We start from the raw sequence: 17,799 nt of genomic DNA on the forward strand, positions 1-17,799 counted from the left end.
AACAATTTTAGAGACAGAAAATAAACAGTAGCTAAAACTTTATTAATTTAATTAACAAATACATAACCTAAAATTAAACAGATTATAAAATTATCACAGAAGAGAGTCTTGGGAAGAATTCAAACAGGCGGGCAAAGCTTGCAGTATTTCCAACGTGCCCTTTTTGATGCCCCTTCCAACGATTTTCTGTACGTCTCCTGTCTCAAAGCTCTGATTGGACTGGAATGAACTCATGATACTTTCAAAGGTCTCATTCATGTGTTTTTTTATCAACAAGCCTATATTTTTTTCAGTCACAGGGCTTAGTGACTTAGTTAATTGTAATTTAATAATTTGTTCATTTAATTTATCAATACTGGCAGTGTACTGTTGCTTTTCTGCATCAAATGTGTCACATTTGTGTTGTAAACTCTCCAGTTTTGCTTGGAGATCTTTTATTATTGCTTCTTGACCCGCACAGTGTGATTTTAGTTCAATTTCCTTTTGTACCTTGGCTTCTAATTCAGTTTTTGCCTCTTCAATTAATTTATTTTGGCTGCTAATTGTGTTTTCATGTTTGTTTACTTCTTCTTTTAGTTGGTCCTTTAACAATTTGTTTTCTAGCTGTAATTGTTCACATCTTTTATTAACAACTTGGAAGTCTGACTGTAAATTTTCCAGTTTTAGCTCCATAACTTTTAATTTGGACTGTGAGTTTCCACTGTTTCCAGATTCCGAAGAAATTCCATCAACTTTCGCACTTAATTGAGTTAATGCATATTTCATTTCAATATTTTGGGTCAACAACAGTGTTAGTGGGTCCGAGGAATGTGTTATTATTGCTGGTGTTTGATAATTATTAACTGGCAGTTGATAATTACTGACTGGTGTTAAATTGTTGCTAAGTGCTAAGCTTCTTTCTGTTTCCTTCTGTTCTATTTTTGGTTCAAAATCAGTTACATTATTTACAGTTTGTTTTTCAACAGGTTTAGGCAATAATTGGGTGCCCATTTTAGTTATTCGTTGCAAAATTTCTGCTTTGCTTTGTTCTGTGTCGGACTCAACATCAGGCTTTTGTTTATTCTCTATTGTCTCTGCCTCATCTTTTTTTGTCACATTAATATTTTCATGTTGACTAAAGTGGACATTAAAGTCTGAACACTTTGAACAAAAATCCTTTTTTTCAGCCTCATCCTGGAACTTTATTAACCAAGCCTGACTACTAAAGTCATAGAACATAAAAAAGTGTTCATCCTGAATTGTAATGTTTAAGGGTTTGGACAAATTTATTCGTAGTAGTATATTGTTACGCTCCTTGTAAATAATCATTTCATACTTCCTTAACTCAACTGACCCTATAAAAGCTAAGCCATGTTTTCCTAGGTTGTTATATTTGCCATTTTCTCTAAAAATATGTTTTTTAGTTTATTTATAAATGTGATTAAATGCACCTACGATTTCCATAAATTTACAACTTTGGCTAGTAACACAGATGTTTGTGCTTTGCCGGAGTCTTCGTTGATTTTGCTGGTTGTTTTGGGCGGTTTTTGGGCCGTGTACGTTAAACTCTCATTGGAATCTTGTGAAATTGTGGAAGTTTCAAAGAGGGCGGAAAGTTTTGAACTAAAATCATACACCAATCAATGTACGTGATAGTGCTATATTACAACCAGTGAGTAATTACTTCTGAATGGGGGCGAAGTCGTAGTCGTCCGACTGATCGAGCATTTTAACACAAACAAAACATACAAAACAATGAACACCGGAGGAAAATAATAAGTTTTACCATTCGTAAACATTGATGAGGTGTGTCCTTAGGCAACCCGGATTGCGTGAATAGACAAATTGGGGGAAACGTGTGGTTTTGCCTTTAATCCTCGGCAATATTTCGGTGGGAAACCGTAAAAAATCGCAGGAGGGGTGTACAAATTGCACGCGAAGCCCCAAGGGGGCTTATATTTAACTGCAAAAAGGTTTCCTAGGTCGACGAGGGGGCTGGCGCCACCTGGCGGCGCGACCGTTCCGCTAATGAGCTATGCAGGTTATGTCGTAAAAGGTTGTTAATGTCGTTTATGTGTTGTTTCTTAATAAAATCAATTGTCGCCGAACATGGCTGATGAGTTATCGGTAGTGCTGAACCGTAACGAGAACTCGGGCTCCGGATTCGGTTTCTCGCTGCTGCGTAAGCCCGGGGTGCCGCCAATAATCTACGATATATCGCACGACTCTCCGGCCGCCGCAAGTGGAAAGGTGAGCAAATGTTTTTTTTTGTGCGGCCCACTCGGGGCCGACGGTGTCGGGAAATCCGCTTAGCTGTGTGCAACGATTGTTTGTGGTTAATTGGGGCGCGTTGTGTGACACATCGCCCCGGTTACACCCCTCTGTAATAGCGGTCACTGGTTGTTACTCTTGTTTTTCGGGGCCCCGATTGTTCGTTACGTCAAAAGTGGTGGATTTTTATTTGGTTTTAACGCTGCCGCTGCTGCGTTTTATTTAACGATGATTCAATTTTTTTCGTAACGTAAACAGGACTGTTTAATTATTCATGTTTAATCAGAACCTCACTGGATACATGTTTATAAAGGTCAATGTTATTGTGTCAGTATTTGTTGAAACATGTAGCGTATCTGTTACTAAAATTGTCGGCTTAATCTTTAAAATTATGGGACCGAAATACCCCGTATCGTATTTTTGTTTTATTTTACAAGATGGAAATAGACACACCACTGTCAAATTGATTTTATTATTTACTAGTGTTTACTTATTAACTCACTACTCATATAAATAAGGCACACACAAAGCATAAAAAACATAGTTGTTGTTGTTGTTGTTGTTATTATTATTTGTTGGCACAACATTAAAAACATTGATCAGCTGTGACAGTTGACTTTAATAACAACTAAATAAAACCAGCACGAATAACTAATAGAATAAATGAAATAAACTTGAATTACCTCCAAGCTTACTGGCTTGTTTTAAGGTTCAGTTCAGCCACAAGAGTACATTGGGAAAAAGACTTAGGTTCAGAATTGATTCAAGTTCATGTTTATTGTTTTATTAGGGTTCGGCCATGGATTGGACTCAAGAAACTGCCCCAGAATAATCGGAGATTCGAGCTTTTAAACAATTAAGTGAAAGTAACAAAGGAGAAAAGGATTAAAAACAGTATATTTAAAATAATTTCCGTTCGTAACTAACGTAAGTGGAAAGGAAACGTTGAAGGTAAAATGTGATCGATATCAAAAAACTGGAAACTGAATTTCTAGGAGACAAATAATCTAATTTGTGTAATAAACAATTTGTACTAATTTTGTTCAAATTATATAAAGATATTTTATAGCAATTTAACTGTGGTTTTTATCTGAATTAACTGATTAAAAAAAAATCCCCCAAATTCCACAAATAATCTAATTAATATAGTTCAATTTTTAAGCATAATCGGAGAAAATGGTTGGACAGGTTTAATGAAACAGGTTCACAAAAAAAGTTTTTATTGAAACAAACCGGAAATAAATGGTCACAATGGTTTTGTGGGTATACCCCAAGTTGTGTGATTAATATCTTAATCAACATTCCCTGTTTGTTGTTGATTAGAGAGCCTTACTAATCTGTCCACTTTTACCTTTTTATGTTTTAGGTGGAAGTCGGCGATATAATTTTAAAAGTAAACGAAATCGACGTCAACTTGTTTAACACGAAAGAAGGTAAGATTTTGGGTGGAACTTCGGGTTATGGCACTACATGCTTTTTAATTCATTTTTCTGTAGTTTTTTCATTTTATTAATAGAAACTGTAACTTAGATTAGGTGAGTAATTAATAAAGCCCGAAATTTCAAAGGGAAACAATTGAGCTAGAACAAGGAGTTTCTAAAATTTACCAGCAGGTAGAACAAGTCCATATCTTCTTCATTATTGGACGTGCCCTACCTGCCCTGAAACCAGCTTTGGAAATATTATTTCTACTGTTAAAAGAGAAAATTTTACCTACTTTCATTAGACGCAGACAATTTCAGTCAATACGAAGCACAGTGTTGATGTTTTAAGTATTTAAAAAAGGCTGCCCCAGTGGAATTTCTGTTGTTAACAACGTTGTGTGCTAGATCATGTGCATGCCACTTATTTTGCTTTGTTTTTCATTCATGTGCTGTGAATACTGCTTCATTAACCCAACCTGAAACCTCGAACTGTACTTGTTGTTGTTCTCCGATTTGTTTTACATCCACCACAACCCGTACACTGGTGAATCCTTCCTCTCTGAAGTGTCCGAAACTAATTTTTTTATTAACGAAATATTTTGCTTTTTCAGTTTTAAAATGCCTTCGATTATCGTCGGATCCTGTTACGTTAAAAATAAAGCGCGGTAAGGTTTTTAAACATTAGATCCATGTAGTGTCGTCGGCGAATTTTTAATTTTATTTATTTAATTGTGCAGTGCGAACGTTAATTAACTCCATAAATTCAACCAATAAAAAGACATTGAGTATTTGCGTTCGCATTGTATTATAAATGAGGTTTTAATTGTGTATATTTTTCATGGTGTAGATACAAAATTAAATCGACGTGATTAACATAAATAAACAAATTGCCTTCGCTTGCATGATTCCGGCTCAAAATTTCAGACACGCTCTTTAATAACAATGAAGATAGCGCATTTTTTACTGTAAATTCATCGGTTTTATTCGACTACAATAAAAACAATTAACAAACTCATATTTTTATCATCCTTTTTATAATGCTGATAATTGGACTTTAAATAATGAGATAAGAATTTTATGAATTCAATTCAGAATATGATTAAACTTGAATACAAAAACTATTTAACAGCAAAATTAATTAAACAACTTGTTAAATATTTATTAATTAAATAATTAAAATTAATTTATGGTGTTAATTATTCTATTTATATATTTTTTGAGTAGATAACAAGTTTCTGTCTTGCTTATTATTATTATTAATGTATAAAACAATATATTATTTTTATTATTAATCTTAATTATTAATTTTTTTGAGGAGAAGAAAAGGTTTAAGATAAAAAAGAATAAAACACAATTAATTTTCTTTATTTAAATATTCTTTTTTAGTAAATTATAAAATTTTGTGACTATTGGACTAAATTAATTGAATATTTGTTTTTTTGTACTAAGAAAAAACACAACTAATGACTTCATAATATTACTATTTGTTAATTATTCATAAAATATAAACAAAAGATTCAAAAAGCTTAATTTTTGATAAACTTGAAGGTGAACAAAATATAAAAAATGATAAAAAAAAAATAAAATTGGGACAGCAAATTCAACATTTATGTAAAACAGTAAAAAAGTAATGAGACAGTTTAGCTTTACCGTTAATTATGATTAATGTTATGCCACATAATTGTCACCATTAATTTACTATTGATTCACCCGCTGTAATTGATTCACCAGATCCGAAAAACAAAGAGACAGTGCAACGCCACCTGCTGTCGGCGACGGGTGTGGACGCGCCGGGTGCGAATTGCGGGAACGCCGCCCCCCTGGCGGCCGTGCACGGCACGAAGAGCAATCGGGAGCCGGAAAGCGCTTCGGACGATTCCGGCGACAAGGTCAACGCGAACCGCAGACATGCCGCGCAGGCGAACGGCTCATGCGCAGAACGGGAGCCGCTTCTTGCCGACGACCAAAACGACTTTCAGTAAGTTTATTAGTTTAATACGTAAAATGCGTTATATTAAATAAATATTAAATAAATTAGTTATAATTTATTTAATATAGTAAGCTCTTTAATCAGAAAAACAAATCCAAACTTTCAGCCCTTCAAATTGAATGGAATTAAATTTAAATTATTGAACAATTAATCATTAATTTTTATCGAAACTGTGAATTTACATAGAAAGTTCTCCAATTATAAAAATAAATACAAAGTTTCAGCCCTCCAAAATCGAAAATTATTGAAAGAAATTATGATAAATGACAGTAGAAACAGAAAAAATTAAATTATTGTACAATTAAACATTAATTTTTATCACAACTGTGAATTTACATAGAAAGTTCTCTAATCACAAAAACAAATACGAAGTTCCAGCCCTCCAAATTCGAAAATTATTGAAATAAATTATAATAAATGGCAGAAGAAACTATAAAATTAAATTATTGTACAATTAAACATTAATTTTTATCACAACTGTGAATTTACATAAAAAGTTCTCTAATCAGAAAAACAAAAACTAAGATCCAGTCCTCAAAATTCGAAAATTATTGAAAGAAATTATAATAAATGACAGAAGAAACTATAAAATTAAATTATTGAACAATTAAACATTAATTTTTATCGCAACTGTGAATTTACATAGAAAGTTCTCTTATCAGAAAAACAAATGCAAAGTTCCAACCCTCCAAATTCGAAAATTATTGAAAGAAATTATGATAAATGACAGTAGAAACTATAAAATTAAATTATTGAACAAATAAACATTAATTTTTATAGCAACTGTGAATTTGCATAGAAGGTTCTCTAATCAGAAAAACAAATACAAAGTTCCAACCCTCTAAATTCGAAAATTATTGAATGGAATTATGATAACTGACAGAAAAAAATATAAAATTAAATTATTAAACAATTGAACATTAATTTTTATCGTAATTGTGAATTTACAGAGAAAGTTCTCTAATCAGAAAAACAAATACAAAGTTCCAGCCCTCCAAATTCGAAAATTATTGAAAGAAATTATAATAAATGACAGTAGAAACAATAAAATTAAATTATTGTACAATTAAACATTAATTTTTATCACAACTGTGAATTTACATAGAAAGTTCTCTAATCAGAAAAACAAAAACAAAGTTCCAGCCCTCCAAATTCGAAAATTATTAAAATAAATTATAATAAATGGCAAAAGAAACTATAAAATTAAATTATTGAACAATTAATCATTAATTATTATCGCAACTGTGAATTTACATAGAAAGTTCTCTAATCAAAAAAACAAATACAAAATTCCAGCCCTCCAAATTGGAAAATTATTCAAAGAAATTATAATAAATGACAGTAGAAACAATAAAATTAAATTATTGTACAATTAAACATTAATTTTCATTACAACTGTGAATTTACATAGAAAGTTCTTTAATCAGAAAAACAAATACAAAGTTCTAACCCTCCAAATTCGAAAATTATTGAAAGAAATTATAATAAAGGACAGTAGAAATTATAAAATTAAATTATTGGACAATTAAACATTAATTATCATGGCAACTGTGAATTTACATAGAAAGTTTTCTAATCAGAAAAAGAAATACAAAGTTCTAGCCTTCCAAATTCGAAAATTATTGATAGAAATTATAATAAATGACAGAAAAAACTATAAAATTAAATTATTGTACAATTAAACATTAATTTTTATCACAATTGTGAATTTACATAGAAAGTTCTCTAATCAAAAAAACAAATACAAAATTCCAGCCCTCCAAATTCGAAAATTATTCAAAGAAATTATAATAAATGACAGTAGAAACAATAAAATTAAATTATTGTACAATTAAACATTAATTTTTATCACAACTGTGAATTTACATAGAAAGTTCTCTAATCAGAAAAACAAATACAAAGTTCCAGCCCTCCAAATTCGGAAATTATTGAAAGAAATTATAATAAATGACAGTAGAAACAATAAAATTAAATTATTGTACAATTAAACATTAATTTTTAACACAACTGTGAATTTACATAAAAAGTTCTCTAATCACAAAAACAAATACGAAGTTCCAGCCCTCCAAATTCGAAAATTATTGAAATAAATTATAATAAATGGCAGAAGAAACTATAAAGTTAAATTATTGTACAATTAAACATTAATTATCATCGCAACTGTGAATTTACATAGAAAGTTCTCTAATCAGAAAAAGAAATACAAAGTTCTAGCCCTCCAAATTCGAAAATTATTGAAAGAAATTATAATAAATGACAAAAAAACTATAAAATTAAATTATTGTACAATTAAACATTAATTTTTATCACAACTGTGAAATTATATAGAAAGTTCTCTAATCAGAAAAACAAAAACAAAGTTCCAGCCCTCCAAATTCGAAAATTATTGAAATAAATTATAATAAATGGCAGAAGAAACTATAAAATTAAATTATTGAACAATTAAACATTAATTATTATCGCAACTGTGAATTTACATAAAAAGTTCTCTAAGCAAAAAAACTAATACAAAATTCCAGCTCTCCAAATTCGAAAATTATTCAAAGAAATTATAATAAATGACAGTAGAAACAATAAAATTAAATTATTGTACAATTAAACATTAATTTTTATCACAACTGTGAAATTATATAGAAAGTTTTCTAATCAGAAAAATAAATACAAAGAAAGATATTAGTTGGTATTAATAAATGATACGTAAACAAATACCAATAATATTATTTAATTAGTTTATTAGTGTATATTATTATTGTTATCAGTACAAAAACAAATAATTTTGTTGGTCTATGTTATTATCATTTATATCGTATATTTTTTGGTTTATGGAATGGAGGTATCAATTTTTGTTTAAGGACGAAAGCAGAGAACGAAAGACTACAGTGGCAGCCGCTGGGTTCTGACGTGGGGGACAAGAGCAACCAGCCGAAGTGCGAGGCGTACATGATGACCGGCGAGCACATACTTAAAATATCGAACACGACGCAAACACAGAAGATCATACCGAAAAAACAGAAAAAGGTAATAAACCTCGTGCATCCCCTTATCTAATCGCACAATCGGCTCGTTAGATTTAGATTAATCGACGCCGGGAGCGATCCGATTAGATCAAACACCAGTCGGATCAGTCAGTAAGGTTCGATCGGGATGGTGTTTCAGGTGGAGAACTTGCGGTACCACAACAGCCACACGCACCATCTACGACATCAACCGCAGGTGACGCAGTACAACAGCAACTCGGTGCCCAACAGTCCGAACGAGATGGAGCTGGGACATCACAGGTCGGCCAGCGCCACCGCCGCAACCGGCAACCACTGCGCCAGCGCCGCCAGTTCGGCGGCCAGTTCGCCCGTCAACGCGAACCGAAAGGACTACTCGGTAATTTTCGACTTTGACATTTGTCACATCGTCTCGTTGGTTTTGCTTTTTATTAATTTTTTCGAGTGCATACGAAAATCGTAAACAATTTTTCTCGTTTGGGCCATTCACTTGGACTTAATGAATGAATGGTAAATAAATTAAAGAGGAAACTTTCAGTTCAATGCAATTTTTACGATTTTCAGCAATATTCGTCATTTGAACAACAAATAAGTTATAAATATCAAAATTCTCTTTTTAATAAGTGATTTATTTATTCAATTATGAAAATTTCACGTATTGTTGATGAAATTCATAAAATTATAGTAACTTTCAGATATATTCGTCATTAGAATAATTTATTTTCTAATCACAAATAATGTCCTAATGACTGTGCACCAGTTTATTTAATCAATTACAAATATTTCAGGTTTTGTTATGAAATAGAATTTCAGGAAATTTTTCACAATTTTCAGAAATATTCGTCTATAGAATAATTTTTCCAATAAAGAATAGTTCCTAATAGCCAAATTTCTTTTGTTTAATAATTAGTTTATTCAGTCAATTAAACAAATTTCCAGTCCTGTAAAGAAATTACAATTTCATGACATTTTTCATAATTTTCAGAAATATTCGTCCTTTGAATAATTTATTTTCCAATAACAAATGATAAGATTCTATAGTTTCAACATTAGTCTATTCGTTCAGTTTCCCAAATTTCAACTCTAGTTAAGAAATTATAATTTCAGGAAATTATCCTGATTTTCAGAAATATTCGTTGTTTGAATAATTTATTTTCCAATAACAAATAGTTCCTAAATAATAAGATTCTATTGTTTAAACATTAGTTTATTCATTCAGTTACCTAAATTTCAGGTCTAGTTAAGAAAATACAATTTCAGGAAATTTGTGCTGATTTTCAGAAATACTCGTCGTTTGAATAATTTATTTTCCAATAACAAATAGTTCCTAAATAGCAAGATTCTGTTATTTAAACATTAGTTTATTCATTCAGTTATCCAAATTTCAAGTCTAGTTAAGTAATTACGATTTCAGGAAATTTGTGCTGATTTTCAGAAATATTCGTTGTTTGAATAATTTATTTTCCATTAACAAATAGTTCCTAAATAACAAGATTCTGTTGTATAAACATTAGTTTATTCATTCAGTTACCCAAATTTCAAGTCTAGTTAATAAATTACGATTTCAGGAAATTTGTGCTGATTTTCAGAAATATTCGTCGTTTAAATAATTTATTTTCCAGTAACAAATAGTTCCTAAATAACAAGATTCTATTGTTTAAACATTAGTTTATTCATTCAGTTACCCAAATTTCAAGTCTAGTTAAGAAATTACGATTTCAGGAAATTGTGCTGATTTTCAGAAATATTCGTCGTTTAAATAATTTATTTTCCAGTAACAAATAGTTCCTAAATAACAAGATTCTATTGTTTAAACATTAGTTTATTCATTCAGTTACCCAAATTTCAAGTCTAGTTAAGAAATTATGATTTCAGGAAATTGTGCTGATTTTCAGAAATATTCGTCGTTTAAATAATTTATTTTCCAGTAACAAATAGTTCCTAAATAGCAAGATTCTATTGTTTAAACATTAGTTTATTCATTCAGTTACCCAAATTTCAAGTCTAGTTAATAAATTACGATATCAGGAAATTGTGCTGATTTTCAGAAATATTCGTCGTTTAAATAATTTATTTTCCAGTAACAAATAGTTCTTAAATAACAAGATTCTATTGTTTAAACATTAGTTTATTCATTCAGTTACCCAAATTTCTAGTCTAGTTAAGAAATTACGATTTCAGGAAATTGTGCTGATTTTCAGAAATATTCGTCATTTAAATAATTTATTTTCCAGTAACAAATAGTTCCTAAATAACAAGATTCTATTGTTTAAACATTAGTTTATTCATTCAGTTACCCAAATTTCAAGTCTAATTAAGAAATTACGATTTCAGGAAATTGTGCTGATTTTCAGAAATATTCGTCGTTTAAATAATTTATTTTCCAGTAACAAATAGTTCCTAAATAACAAGATTCTATTGTTTAAACATTAGTTTATTCATTCAGTTACCCAAATTTCAAGTCTAGTTAAGATATTAAGATTTCAGGAAATTTGTGCTGATTTTCAGAAATATTCGTCGTTTAAATAATTTATTTTCCAGTAACAAATAGTTCCTAAATAACAAGATTCTATTGTTTAAACATTAGTTTATTCATTCAGTTACCCAAATTTCTAGTCTAGTTAAGAAATTACGATTTCAGGAAATTGTGCTGATTTTCAGAAATATTCGTCATTTAAATAATTTATTTTCCAGTAACAAATAGTTCCTAAATAACAAGATTCTATTGTTTAAACATTAGTTTATTCATTCAGTTACCCAAATTTGAAGTCTAGTTAAGATATTAAGATTTCAGGAAATTTGTGCTGATTTTCAGAAATATTCGTCGTTTAAATAATTTATTTTCCAATAACAAATAGTTCCTAAATAACAACATTCTATTGTTTAAACATTAGTTTATTTATTCAGTTACCCAAATTCCAAGTGTAGTTAAGAAATTACAATTTCAGGAAATTTTTCATGATTTACAGAAATATTCGTCGATTGAGTAATTTATTTTCTAATTAAAAATAGTTTCTAAACGACAAAATATGTTGTATTTAAATACTGGTTTATTTATTTACAAAGAATAATTTAATATTTATATTTCTGCTAAAACTTCACTTCACTAAACTGTGTCTTCACAATTCCAGCAGCAGCAACAGCAACAACAACAGCAACAGCACACGCCGACGGACCTGTACACGCACGGCGGCTACGTGCGCAACAGCCGCAGCGAGGACCAGCTCCAGGCCACCATCGACCAGGACCGGTGCCTGCCGGGCGGCGCCGTCCACACGGTGGCCGACTGCGACGAGGACGTGGCCAGCTCGTTGAACACGCTGCTCGACACACGGCCCGAGTCGGCCGGCTCGGGCAGTAGCGGCGCCAAAGATCCGAACGGCGACCGGATCGTGTGGACGTACAACGCGCCTCTCGCCGACCAGCACCGCTTCCAGCACGCCCTGTCGAACGGGTCGAGCTCGTCGCACAGCAACACGTCGCCCACGTCGTCTAGTCCCCTGCACTCCGGTGGGTATTCACTCTTGTTTCGTTGCTTATTTAATAAACAAACACAAAACATTTATTAATTGTTAACCCTGACTTTTGGGGGTAGGTTCTCCAGCATCACCGACGTCCGTGTCTTCCTCCGTAATGTCGAGCCAGTCGGGCTCGCGCAGGCTGCCGCTGCCGCTGTCGAACGGTCCGCACAGCAGCGGCAACGCCCACCACGACTACTCGGAGGCGATCTCGAACATCTCGAGTCCCGATTACCACGAGGAGGACAGCAGCGTGGGCATACGCGACTGCGTGATGGAGATAAGCGACCACAGCGACAGCGACAGCACCCTGCTGGTCAGCGAGCCAAGGCAGAGGCCGCAGCAGCAGCAGCAGCAGCAGGGCAACGACCACCGAATCGTCATACAGGTTAAGGGGCCGGAGAAGGACCGGGGACGGGCTGACGTCTACGGATATCAGGTGCGTGGCTTCAACATTTAATAACACCACTCATTACTAACAAATAACTGTCCTGAAAGGTGTCCGAAATCCACCACTACGTGGACAGCTACGGAGGGGAGTGCGACCAGGGTGAGCTGGGGGACGTGTCGGGTTATCGGCAGGAGAGGACGTCGTCGTCGCCTCAGTCGTCGGAAGACGAGAGCGACGTGGACAGCCTGCACAGCTTCCAATACTCGCCGAAGGCGGTGGACATACCGTCCGCCATCCGGCTGGCCAAACGCCTTTACAGTCTCGACGGTTTCAAGAAGTCGGACGTGTCGCGGCACCTCAGCAAGAACAACGACTTCAGCAGGTCCTTACTCTCCACTAACTGCACATAATTTACTATAACTTATAATGCGATGGTTGTTACAGGGCTGTGGCGGAGGAATATGTAAAGTATTTCGAGTTTCAAGACGACACAGTTGACATAGCTTTAAGAAAGTTCCTCAAGCAGTTTTCTCTTACCGGCGAAACGCAAGAGAGGGAAAGGGTTCTGATTCACTTTTCCAAGAGATATTTAGACTGCAATCCAGGTTCTTTCAATTCCCAAGGTACGTTCCTAATTATATCTTTTGAATTTGGTTGATTGGCTCGCGAGTCTTAGTAAAGTTGTGTCTGTTGATCAATTCTAGATCACATAATAATCAGAACATTGTAGTGGAGAAGTGGGCACACACAAATGACAATTGTAAGAAGTTAACGATATTTAGGTAACCGTTAATAACTATAAATCACTATTAACCACAGAACAAAGGTTTTTCAAATTAAAATCATTTTAATTACCTAACTTTGCACATAATAAAATTAAACAATAAACAACTGAAACACTTACATCATACTTATGTAATTTTTATTAAAGTTATTTCCAGCGTAAAAATATAAATGTATAGGTTTTATTTACATTTTTTAATCGCAATAATGCTTCTGCACATTATTATTTAGCCTGCATTAAGTTACATCACGGTTAAAGTATGTATTACAATAAAATACACATTTTTACAAATTATGAACAAAATAAAAATAAACCTGTATCACATTATTGTGCTTTAAATGAATCTTATGGTAAATAAATAAAATTACATACAGTACTTTTTTCAGGCGTTTAATGTTAATAAAACAATTTTTTAGATCATGTTCATGTAAAGTGGTTGAAAAGTTCAAGTTTCCATTGTTGTTTTAATAAAAATTAAGTAAGTCTGTATTAATTTCTCATTAAAATTATACTTTTTGAACGAAATTTATCCTAAAAATCTTCTAGTGTCTTGAATATTCCAAGTTTATTGACATTTGATATAAGAAACTGAGAAATCTTGGCTGAATCTGAACATTTGATGGAAGAATTGAGAAATATTGGCTAAATCTTTTCTTAAAAATGTCATTTTTTTGTAGGAATTTATCTTGAAATTGTCTAATTAAAGGGAAATTTCAAGTTTACGTTATTTTTTAATAAAAATTAAGTAAGTCTGAATTAATTTCTCATTAAAATTATACTTTTTGGACGAAATTTATCCTAAAAATCTTCTAATGTCTCGAATTTTCCAAGTTTATTGACATTTGATAGAAGAAACTGAGAAATATTGGCTGAATCTGAACATTTGAAGGAAGAAACTGAGAAATATTGACTGAATCTTTTCTTAAAAATGTCAGTTTTTGTAGGAATTTATTTTGAAATTGTCTAATTAAAGGGAAATTTCAAGTTTACGTTATTTTTTAATAAAAATTAAGTAAGTCTGTATTAATTTCTCATTAAAATTATACTTTTTAGACGAAATTTATCCTAAAAATCTTCTAGTGTCTTGAATATTCCAAGTTTATTGACATTTGATATAAGAAACAGAAATTTTGGTTGAATCTGAACATTTGATGGAAGAAACTGAGAAATATTGGCTGAATCTTTTCTTAAAAATGTCAGTTTTTGTAGGAATTTATCTTGAAATTGCCTAATTAAAGGAAAATTTCAAGTTTACGTTATTTTTTAATAAAAATGAAGTAAATCTGTATTAATTTCTCATTAAAATTATACTTTTTGGACGAAATTTATCCTAAAAATCTTCTAGTTTCTCGAATTTTTCAAGTTTATTGACATTTGATAGAAGAAACTGAGAAATCTTGGCTGAATCTGAACATTTGATGGAAGAAACTGAAGAATCTTGGCTGAATCTTTCCTTAAAAATGTCAGATTTAGTAGCAAATTATCTTGAAATTGTCTAATTCAATGAAATTTTCAGGTTTTTGCTATTTTTTAATAAAAATTAAGAAAGTCTGGATTAATTCTTCATTAAAATTATATATTTTGGAAAAAAATTACCATAAAATGGTTGTTAAACGCTTGAAAAAACAAAAAAAACTAATTATTCAATTTGCTAGTTGGTTTTCTTTGATCCTGCAACCCTAAACTACTTAAATTAATTGTGATGAATCAACGATTTTAATTTTTACAGATGCTGTGCATACATTAACATGTGCAATTATGCTGCTTAACACCGACCTGCACGGTCAGAACATAAGCAGAAAAATGACAATATCCGAGTTCATTGACAATTTAGTGGGCCTTAACGAAGGTGAGAACTTCCCCAGGGACGTACTGAAAGCCTTGTACCAAGCCATCAAGAATTACCCCCTCGAATGGGCTCTGTGAGTATTCGAAACTTAAGTGGTTAGTTAAGTGGGTTATTTATTGCTGTTGAAATTTTTTGTAGGGACGAGGAGACGGACGACGGTCGTCTACAGTCAGAAATGACCAACTACGAAACAGTTAACATAGGCGGCAACCCATTCTTAAACATTCCAATGCAGGCGAACGCCATCGACTACAAAAAGGGCTACGTGATGAGGAAGTGCTGTTACGAAGCGAACGCCAAGAGAAGTGAGTTATTGTACAGTTATCACTTATTTAATAGAGCTTCGTTAGTATTAACATGTCTTAAGTGACGTTAATTGATTAAGACATGTTGAGAACGTGAGCGATAAAGCATGTTTACAAACCAAATAGCTGTTTCGAAGGCCTCTGCTGCATTTTTCTAGCACCGTTTCACAAGCGAAGCTGGAAGATGTTCTATTGCACGCTGCGCGATCTTGTTCTGTACCTGCACAAGGACGAGAACGGCTTCCGCAAAAACCAGATGGGCGACAGTCTGCACAACGCGATACGGATACACCACGCCCTCGCCACCAAAGCGAACGACTACACGAAGAAGCAGTACGTGTTCAGGGTCCAGACCGCCGATCAGGCCGAGTACCTATTTCAGACAAGGTAATTCGATTGTGGCGAAGGCTTAAGCACATATTTAAGTCAAATATTTAAATAAAAAAGACTTCTTTCTAATAAATTACTAAAACAACCCCGTAATTGAGTTTAATTTGTTTGTAGCGACTCGAAGGAGCTACAGTCGTGGATAGACAACATCAACTTCGTGTGTGCGAGCTACTCAGCACCGCCGTTGGAGGCGGCAGTCGGATCTCAAAAGAAATTCCAAAGGCCACTCTTGCCTTGTAGTCACACTAAGTTAAATCTCGTAAGTTGCTTCTAAATTTTAACGTCTTTGTACTAATGTGGTGATCATTTGGCAGAGAGAACAACTTGCCGATCATGAGGAGAGAGTATGCAGACTGGAAGCGACATTGGAAGAGCACCGTAAATCGCCGCCGGAGAAGGGTACGAAATCTTTGATTGTGCAGAACTACAAAGAAAAGGAAGCGTATTTAACTTATGAGGTAATTTTTATTTAGTTGTTGTGAGTGAATGGTTGATTCAATTAATGTAATTTTCAGATAAAACGCTACAAAACGTACTCGTACATGCTAAGATCAAAAATCTCGCAGCTGCCCGAGTTCGGCGTGAGCCTGGCGGAGAACAGCATCGGCGAGGCGGAGGAGCAGTCCTTGGGTGCGTCCTCCGTGACGCTGATCGAGGGCCCGGCGTCGGGCGGCATCGTGCCGCCGCCGATACCCGACCGCCAGACCCCGCCTACCAACCGGTACAGCTACAGGCAGGCCATCTACAGTCGCAACGCGGCGGCGGAGGGCGGGGCGGACGCGGACATTGGCTGACGCATGATGGGCGTGTTCTATGCGTGCGTGCTATGATGTTTGTGGGGGGGGGCGACGCCTGGTGGCGAGAGTCCGTTTTTCCGTTATTCAAATTGGTTCATATTGTTGGGCGTGGGAGTTGTGGATGGTTTTTATCGATTTGTTTTCCTTTTTTGATTATTATTTTTTGACTACGGTTTTATTCCACACAGTTCCGTTTCGCATTTCAAAATACAGTCTTTCGTATCGAAAGTGAAAGTTTTCGTATGTGCATATCTTTGATCATTTATGTGTTCAGTCTGGATCTAGTCAACTATTTTTATTTTTATTAATATTTATGGAGGTACACAAGAATGTGAATGTGAGTCAAAAATATGCAACATATTCCATTTTAGATGCTATATGAAATTTATAGGTACATATTCTAAATTATTTTGTGGTGCACTTACTAGCTTTTAGTATTTAGATTTGTCTTAACGAATGTGCAAATACATTTCTTTTAGATGTAGTCGTCGTACAATTAATCGATATTATCAAATCATGTTAGAAATGTGAATTAAATATGTTATGTAGGTTTATTAGCGACCACACAGTTGGATTACCTGTTGGAGAAATCGATTTGTACGTTCGTTATTAAGATTAAATTCGAACCCACGCTCAAATCTGAATCGGATTAGTACATAACTACCGAACCGACTCAGCTGGTCTTTTAGGCTATATTTAGAAATTGACTTATTTTTTTCGCGACTGTTATTGAAACCATATTGATGAAAAAATACCCACATATTGTTTATTAATATTTCATTAAACATATGTACATAAACACATGTTATTGTTTTGAGATTATTTTCAATTAGACTTTATAATATTTATTTTTTTTTGTTTTACACAATTTTAAATTACATGTATTATATTAATTAAGAATATACAATTTCTTATATTATTTTAAAGTTTATTTAAATAAATTTAATTAAACAAGTATTGATTGTTTTATTTACCTACCCTTCCTTCTTCAGAACTTTATTTATTAACATATTTAAAAAAAATTAAAGATTTTAACCAAATTAAGTTAAAATGTTGGACAAATTTGTAACTTTTGGTGATAATTTATCTTGAATTCTTAAATTCT

The 17,799-nt window shown here is 33.1% G+C and overlaps 2 protein-coding genes across 7 annotated transcripts; one reads left to right on the forward strand and one right to left on the reverse strand.

The window, feature by feature from the left end:
- Positions 1 to 21: 21 nt before the first annotated feature.
- On the reverse strand, positions 22 to 1,887 carry LOC109599823 (uncharacterized). The gene is made up of 3 exons (XM_020015874.2): positions 1,664 to 1,887; positions 1,435 to 1,602; positions 22 to 1,384 (listed from the first exon to the last, which is right to left on the reverse strand). The coding sequence occupies exons 1-3, from the start codon at positions 1,705 to 1,707 to the stop codon at positions 94 to 96; spliced, it is 1,503 nt and encodes a 500-aa protein (XP_019871433.2). The 5' UTR covers positions 1,708 to 1,887; the 3' UTR covers positions 22 to 93.
- An 82-nt stretch (positions 1,888 to 1,969) lies between these two features.
- Positions 1,970 to 17,649, forward strand: LOC109607730 (PH and SEC7 domain-containing protein-like). Of its 6 annotated transcripts, none has more exons than XM_049965059.1 (16): positions 1,970 to 2,229; positions 3,617 to 3,683; positions 4,286 to 4,339; positions 5,406 to 5,652; positions 8,517 to 8,682; positions 8,821 to 9,039; positions 11,792 to 12,170; positions 12,265 to 12,617; positions 12,677 to 12,951; positions 13,014 to 13,192; positions 15,083 to 15,275; positions 15,341 to 15,507; positions 15,645 to 15,894; positions 16,012 to 16,156; positions 16,212 to 16,355; positions 16,413 to 17,649. In XM_049965059.1, the coding sequence occupies exons 1-16, from the start codon at positions 2,089 to 2,091 to the stop codon at positions 16,689 to 16,691; spliced, it is 3,258 nt and encodes a 1,085-aa protein (XP_049821016.1). In that variant the 5' UTR covers positions 1,970 to 2,088; the 3' UTR covers positions 16,692 to 17,649. The 6 variants fall into 6 exon arrangements, with proteins under 6 accessions (XP_049821016.1, XP_049821014.1, XP_049821013.1 ...); XM_049965057.1 differs by having other exon boundaries at positions 1,971 to 2,229; positions 11,795 to 12,170; positions 12,256 to 12,617; XM_049965056.1 differs by having other exon boundaries at positions 1,972 to 2,229; positions 12,256 to 12,617.
- Positions 17,650 to 17,799: the final 150 nt, after the last annotated feature.

Source organism: Aethina tumida, chromosome 3 (genome assembly GCF_024364675.1).
Source record: "Aethina tumida isolate Nest 87 chromosome 3, icAetTumi1.1, whole genome shotgun sequence".
NCBI classification, from domain to species: Eukaryota; Metazoa; Arthropoda; class Insecta; order Coleoptera; family Nitidulidae; genus Aethina; species Aethina tumida.

Bases quoted from the DNA above. Each gene is read 5' to 3' on its own strand.
- LOC109599823 (XM_020015874.2), bottom strand. From the start codon at position 1,707: ATGCTCGATCAGTCGGACGACTACGACTTCGCCCCCATTCAGAA. The intron at 1,603-1,663 runs GTAATTACTCAC...GTATGATTTTAG, and splicing joins GACTTCGCCCCCATTCAGAA to TTCAAAACTTTCCGCCCTCT. The intron at 1,385-1,434 runs GTAGGTGCATTT...ACATATTTTTAG, and splicing joins GTTGTAAATTTATGGAAATC to AGAAAATGGCAAATATAACA.
- LOC109607730 (XM_049965056.1), top strand. From the start codon at position 2,089: ATGGCTGATGAGTTATCGGTAGTGCTGAACCGTAACGAGAACTCGGGC. The intron at 4,340-5,405 runs GTAAGGTTTTTA...TTGATTCACCAG, and splicing joins TACGTTAAAAATAAAGCGCG to ATCCGAAAAACAAAGAGACA. The intron at 16,356-16,412 runs GTAATTTTTATT...TGTAATTTTCAG, and splicing joins AAGCGTATTTAACTTATGAG to ATAAAACGCTACAAAACGTA.